Source organism: Hyposmocoma kahamanoa, unplaced genomic scaffold (assembly GCF_003589595.1).
Source record: "Hyposmocoma kahamanoa isolate Upper Pololo Valley unplaced genomic scaffold, ASM358959v1 88, whole genome shotgun sequence".
Taxonomy (NCBI): domain Eukaryota; kingdom Metazoa; phylum Arthropoda; class Insecta; order Lepidoptera; family Cosmopterigidae; genus Hyposmocoma; species Hyposmocoma kahamanoa.
In genome coordinates this window covers 4344632-4352384 of record NW_020654466.1, presented here as the reverse complement: position 1 = coordinate 4352384, position 7753 = coordinate 4344632, and the positions used below count along the sequence as shown (strand labels likewise).

Genomic DNA, 7753 nt, shown 5'->3' with positions numbered 1-7753 from the left:
AAACGTACTTGATCCCTAGACACTTTTGATGTGTGTAGTTAGTTTTTGCATTACATTTTTGCAGTCTGGTGGAAATTAATAATAATAAATTCTTTGAGTATCCAACTAACTTAGATAATTTAGCATAAAATATAAAATACATAAAAATATGATGTAAAATAAAATACGCAATAGGTAGTTGCATTCAATTATATATGAAATATATTATATTTGATTAGACGGAATGTTTTTTTTTCACCTTCATAAGATAAGACACCACCGTACCTACGGACAATAATTTGGAACGGCTTTATTTTACTTGAGCATCTGAAGTTTCAAACCTTAAAGTAAATCGATATTTTTACTGGATTTTTTCTGAAGACCCGTCATATTTAGTTTGAATAGCACACAGAGGCTCGGATAGGCTTCAACGTCCTTATACTGTCGCTTGTTTCCCTTTACCTGGAAAATATACATGGAATTGATGTTTTTGTTTCATTTCTTTGGGACTGCGTGCGTTTGACATTGAGGAGTTAGCAGCCAAACCAGTTTTGTATGAGCTGTCCCAAATTCGGAGGCACATCAACTCGATGCATTTCCTCACTTATATGGAACGACGCCTCGTGAATAATAAGTTAACCACCAACAAACACATATGATTTTTTCAATCGCATCTAAGTCAATCGGCACGGAAACAATGTGACAAGTACCGTACAAACATCATACTGTCAGATCTTAGATTGAAATGTTTCTTCAATATTTTGTTTGATATTTTTTCGCGGGAAATGTTATCTTTACGGTGGACATTTTGAAACTCCACAGTATGACGGGATTTTGGTGAGAGTTCTCAGTGTCAAATTCATATATTTTATTGCTACCTCCAATGGCTACCTCCTACAAAATACGTGCAAAGGGCTGTAGCCTGGATACTGCTCATATGTCTAAGATTGAACTTCACGTACAGGTACGTTCGTTTGATCATCAATTTTGTTTCGAATAAAGCTAAAGAACAGACTAAATTCGAATTTTTTCAAGTCATGAAAAATATTTTCATCTTCCACGTCAATACTGTGTATCGTATGCGGTGTTATCGTTATAAATAAATTTTGATGGAATAAGTATAAGTTCAAGTACTTCCCACATATCCATCAAACAACGGATAAATCTGACTCATCGACCCCGAGGACAAGTGTCAGTAATGTGTCAATTTCTCTGATATTTTATTAGCGTGTCGACAATAGAAGAGCATGTAGCGTGCTTGCAAGTCGCGTGTGCCTTATAAACAAGCCTTGCCCATTATCCGTGACAGTCGTTAGCAACCTTCGGTCGAGCACGGCGGCGCTGTACTCGCTAAGCAAACAGCACACACCTGACGCGTGCGATCTCGTAAATAATAATAAAAAAAACTAAATGTCCAAAACGATTCCAATAAAAAATATAGGACAAAAATAAAAGTATAGTTGTGTCAAAGACTTGTTTACTTGAGTTAAAAATTTAGAAAAGTGCGCGCGTTTGATATTTTGATATTTTTAGTTTTCCGAACTGTAGCAGTGAAAATGGGTCTGAAGCCTGAAGAAGATAAGACGCCGAGTAAGATGGCCATCATGGATGAGGAGAACTCTGTTGTGAAAAGTGAGTCTTAATCCCTAAGGGTCTGTTTAGAGCGGTAGATAGTTTCACTTAGGCATCTATACTTAAACACAATAAGAACGTTCAGGATAACCTCGTTAAAGTTAATATTTTATGTTTATGAAAATTACCTTTCTACGCTTGCAGTTTAAATTCAGAACGCGTACGTATCGAGTTCTTAGATTTTCGCGATTACTACACATTGGAAATGAAACTGTATGTTATCGGAAGGAAATCGCGTTTTTTTTTCAAACAAACGAAACAAAGCGCCCGAAGCTTTACAGGTAGTCACTAAAAGAAAAAGTATTCTTGTTTTCAATGTAAAATAAAAATTAATACCAATATATTAATGCAATAAAATATTTTGAATTTAAATCCGTGAATAATAAAGAAAGCAAAATAGTTATTGGTGAATCGAATACGGCACATAGGAAATTATTTTTTTACTTAGTTATTACTGCCAAAGCTATTAACAAAAAACTATTAAAACACAAATTGGTTTACTTATCGCATAGTTACGCTACAACACACGTGCTAGACATGCGTAAATGATCCTTTTTACACGTGATAACACTCCTGACATAGTACATATTTGAATTGTCGGAAACCTTCAAAATCGTGTTAACTGAATTTTATTATAAATCTAATTCTTCAGGAAATATGTGAACATGTGTACACACGCCAGCACATCAAGCTACACATTGACGTATCTTGTTCCGTTGCAATGGAGGCGATTTTCGAACAAAAATGTGTAGTCTGGTGTGCCCTTGATTGGGGTGCTAATTTTTTCGGTCAATCTTAAAGATTGTACTCGTAGTTATTAGAAAAAGAAATTATTGACTATAATCAGGTTTCTTGACTTTTTTATTCAGAAAGTAGTAAAATATTCCGTTCTTCGGGACAAGCTACGACGTCTAATTAGCCACACTGCCAGGTCTTAGATTGTAATTTTTCTTCAATTTAATTTTCGAACATTTTTTCGCGGGAATTCGTTATATCTTCTTCAGATAGACACGGTGATGCCAATATTTTTTTTTATCATACCAAGTGACGTGATGATCGTCGTGATGATGTCCATATCAGTGGCAGTGCCACTCAGAGCTTTATATCGCAAAGATCTGAGGGGGCTATTGCGCCCGTCACCCTGACACTTAAGTTGACAAGTCCCATGTGCCTGTAATTTCACCAGCACCCGTACTTACCCTTCAAAACCGGAACGCAATAATGCTCACATTACTAGTAAGTAGCAGAAATGAGTAAGATGGTAGTATTTTCCTGGACGAACTCTTTCACAAGGAGCTGCTGCTATTAATTTAAGGCAGTGATATTGGCAACATTTTCAAACTTTTGCCTTGATAGTTTTTGGTACTTCATAGTTAGAGGTTTGAAATCTCTCGAAGTGATTCATGTTTACTACAACAGTTTATTTTTGTATCACACCATTATGTCAATCAGTGCATAAACTGTGTACTTTTTGTGACTAATATGACATTTTTATTGATCTTATGATTATACAAAAATAGCTTAAGTTTATTTATTTCACTCGGTCTAATTTTTTTTTATTTGACTCGCCCGTTTTTGCGGTTTTGTCTATGTCAAAACAATTAGAAACGTATTCCGTGTACCTAGTATTAATATAAGCAGTTAGTGCATACAATAATGCACTAACTACTTTTAAAAAATGTAGAACAATATCTTCTCGTTCGAATCCAGCCTTAAAAAATCGTCTCTTGTTTATTAACTGGAGTATCTGCCATTCCTATTGTAACTAAGTATGATTTTACTCAGCTTTCAAAATCGAGCATTCGCCACTAAATATATTCTTTTCACAGCTCATGCTCTTAAAGTTCGTATTAAGCTGGATGTCGTATTTTATGCACTAGAGCATAAAATAGGATTTTATGACCTAGTGCATAAAATAAAAAACCATCACATTAAATATGTCTAATTGTTGTAATTTTACATTCAATTTTAATTAAATAATCGTTTCTTTGTAATATTGCTGTTTAATTTCCTCGCAATCGAAGCGAAAAGCAGAGTGTATAACTTGTTAATAAAACCCATTTTACCCTCGACTTAAGTATCCATATAAACTTAAGAATATACTCGTCGCGGGTAAAACTACGCGTATATGTATGTAATGTAGGTAATTCATTGATTGAAAGGAATTGGTTAGGGGGGTAAACCGGAAATGCACTGCCCTAAATCAAAGTACATATGATTATCTATGCCTTGGTATAATAAAGCATTTTATCACAAAATCATAAAAATAATATGAAGTATATAAAACATATAATAAGAACATTTCGCTATTGGTATTAAGTCTTAGTCGGTATACGTAAAAAATTCATCAATGTAATCTCCACCACTACATACAGATTAGAAAATGAATCAATTGAGCTATTCAGCGAGGATTACAGAAGGTACAATGATAATTGCGTTGAATGTCCTATACAAGGTTGGACAATGCTCGGATGCGCAAACAATATCAACAAACAACTTCGACAATGCTATTGGTCGGTTTATTGGAAAATTTATATTGGCCTACTGACGGTGGTAGAGTGAATCTGACTACTGACCTTTGTAAAAACATTATATGAAACTGGAGAAACTGATGATGCTAAAAATTGTTGATAAAAATCCAAATACAGAAATTATAAAGAAAACATTGTTGTGGAGCGTAAGTCAAAGCGTCCAACAAGATTTCTTTTTTGTAGTCGTTCTTAACCATGTCGGTGAGGCCTCCATCAGTTCTGCCAATTCTCTCGGTTCTGTGCCACCTGTATGCAGTTCAACCCCGCCACTTTCTTTATGTCATCCTTCCAACGCATTTCCGGTCTCCTTCTGAAGCGCTTGTCACTCCAAAGTGAAAATTCACGGCATTCGAGGACCGCTGTACACCAGGAGCCACGCTTTCGAGTAATGTGACCCGCCCACCGTCACTTAATGTTCGTTAGGCGTTTGGTGACATCTGCGACTCTGATTTCCTGTCCGAGCCACTTATTTGTTTTGCGGTTTTAAATACCAACAAGACTCACAAACTTAAATATAAAGTAAAGTTTAAATATAACAATACACAAGATACAAAATAATACTTAAAAACTAAATAAAGAAAAGAGGTAAACACAGACTACTTTACAATCTAACACTTATCTTAAATTTACAAAGCGATTTAAGGCCGCTGAGAGGACACGACACTTGTCGGCAAACACTTCGGCCTCCCGGATTCAGATCCTCGTTAAACATGGCTCTGGTGGTGGGTGCGTCACCGTGCGTTGCAGGCGTCCCGGGTGCTCGCGCGCGTCCCAAATGGCAGGGCAAATACAAACGGTACTGTAGCTGCGTCAATTCTCGAGACTGTGCGAGAATTCTCCAGATGACGCGAAACCCGTTTTTTGGCTCGTATCTAGTTTCTACGTTACACAATTCACAAGTTAATTAAGTTTATTACAGAAATTCGTTACCATTCTGTTCCGCAGCAATGTAAATTGAGTCAGTACAGTGAACATGCGAACTTGGTTCGTATAACTATGGGTATGTTTTAAAGTTTTTTTCTTTTTACCAAACTAGTTTGAGAAGAATTTAACAATAATGCTGCCTTATCTTACATTTTTGACGTGATTGAGTAAGATAAATGATACGTTCAGACAGGTAGCCTAATAAAACACACGTTGATAATGAAGTGCGTTCATGACCGAACGGTGATCATGCTCGACAGCCACACAGACATCCCACGTTCGATTCCTGGGCCGGGAGAAATATATGTATGACCTACTTTTATTTCTCTCGTGAGTTTGGGTGTAATTTGTGGTTGTCTACCTAAGTGTGTGTCCATGGCACCCGCGATACGGGGTTTCTCAATTGCTGGGCGAAAAAAAGAAATATAAGTACGGTTGTGTTTATTTGTTTCACAGTTTCTAATAACAGATGAAATTATATGAAAAACATTTCCTGGTAATAGGATTAATTCGTTGCTCTCCTCAATATTATAACTGACACAACTGACATTTTTATCGTAACTACGACTGACATACGACTTACTATGTTTTCAAAAGTGTACAGTGTTCGTCGTATATAAAATATAAATAAAAAGAACGAGATAGACACGAGCTGTAGCTCAAGATGAGAAATGCTAAACCGAAAACATGTTGCACTAAAAATTCAACTCAAATCACTTACTACATTTAGGGTCTATTTACATTATTGCGTAAAGGAATGGAAGTGAAACGAAATTATACATATCATAATGAACTTTATGTCATTTGTATAATGTAGATACAAACGAGCCAAAACACGAGTCTCGCGTCTTCCGGAGAACGCAGCTACCGGTGCGGCGTCAATTCCTGAGACTGCGAGAATTCTCCTGAACACGCTCGATCTGTTTTTTGACTCGAATGCAGTTTGTACGTTATACAATTGACATAAGTTATGCTACGATTACAAACATTCGCTTCCATTCTTTTCCGCGGCAATGTAAATTGGTGCTTAGTCAGTTAAAGGGACGATATGTACGGCTTACCGTGGGACACAGATCTAATTTTAAATTGTAGAACCATATATATAATACTATATATACCGTTTAATGTAGAAGCTCTTTTTTTGTCACAGATAGTTTAGTTGTTACGTGGTCGTTTGCACACCGAAAAAAACATCAAATAACATAATAGATGGCGGTATTTTACATTTTTTTATTGACCGTGAGACTTGTATGATGTGCGTAACAGTCATGATTCATAATTGGTGATTTTTATATGATGTTTTTTAGTTTTGATTTTTCATCGGTAATTGCAGAAAATTACGTGAAAATAAATTGGACTTAGTAAAGGACCTTGTGAATTCCATGAATTACGCTGGTCTTGATAGATATTAGGGAAATTAGGGAATTCCGAGCGCTTTTTTCAAATTTGTCTTGACTCGATATTCAATAATTTTTTGTGAAATTTCTTCACTAGTTTGATATAATTATTAATACAAAGATCGAACACAAGAAATAGGTACTCGTATATTTTCAACCGAATGCAAAAAAGGAAGAGGCTCTCAATCCAAATGTATTTTTTTGTGTGTAAGCTACGCGATTAGTCCCGGCATTTGTAAACCGATTTCAATGATTCTATTTTGTTGGAAACGGGGTACCTCAGTAATGGTTCCATTTAAATTTAAAGAAAATATTTCAGCTCTAATTAGGTATTAGACGATGAATCCGGTTTGTTGGATTTCACCTACTTTCCGCTAACCAATTTCAATAAAACTTGGCAAATAGAAATAATTCCACAAAACTTTTAAGCGCAGTTTTTTTTAAAGTTATAATTATTACTCACACTAGTCACAATTAAAACAAAACTTAATATAAATAATGTAGAACACAATACAATGATTCGGTATTTCAATTCGGTATTGTCGAGGGCAGTATTATTCATTCTATTTGTCTCTGTTTATAATACACAATAGAATTTCTAACAAATATAAACAAGACACAAAATAGACGTTTTGACATATTCCAAACACACGGAAAATCGAACTTCGCTTGACAAAAAAATCAGAAAGTTCCACAGAATTTTCATTTTTTTTATTTACAGATCTCAGATCAAATCTGTTTAATTCGGTCGTAATTAGAAATATTTCAATGAATTTTCCACTTCCGTGCGCCGTAATGAAAACATAAAGGAAGTATGAGCTTATTTTATAGTAAGGTAGATTGATTATATTTTTAAAAATCAAATGTTTCGTGCAATGAATTTCTGTATGAGTGTCTACATATCTTGCGTACTAATAGGGTTGATTCTCGGGTCAAGCGGTAGGAACACTGGCTTTTTTTCAGAATTTATTTTTTTGCAAACGAAAAGCCATTTAAAAAATGTATGTCGTATAGTATATGTGTTCTATTTAGTTCAGTTTATATATAAAAAAAAAATCATTGGTATATGTAAAGTGCCTATTGAATATGTTTGTGTTTTTTTTCTATCGCGAAAAGTTTTAGGAATCGTGTTTTCACACCGTACAGTAATCAGTGTACATCCTCAATTTTACTATATATTTTTTCAAAAGTGATTGATTCAACACTTCACTGTTATGTGGAATCAACCAAAGCCATTTGAGGATGTATATGTTACCGGCCAAACCCGATTTCAGGATAAAATAGTTTTGC

At 35.1% G+C, this 7753-nt stretch overlaps 1 protein-coding gene across 1 annotated transcript in view; it reads left to right on the top strand.

The window, feature by feature from the left end:
• Window positions 1-1387: 1387 nt before the first annotated feature.
• The window catches only part of LOC113236059 (putative inorganic phosphate cotransporter), a 124622-nt gene continuing 118256 nt past the window's right edge, over window positions 1388-7753 (top strand). The window contains exon 1 of the mRNA XM_026472060.1: window positions 1388-1611. Within this exon, the coding sequence (XP_026327845.1) occupies window positions 1536-1611 (76 nt within the window). The 5' untranslated portion in view covers window positions 1388-1535. The remainder of the gene's footprint in view (window positions 1612-7753) is intronic.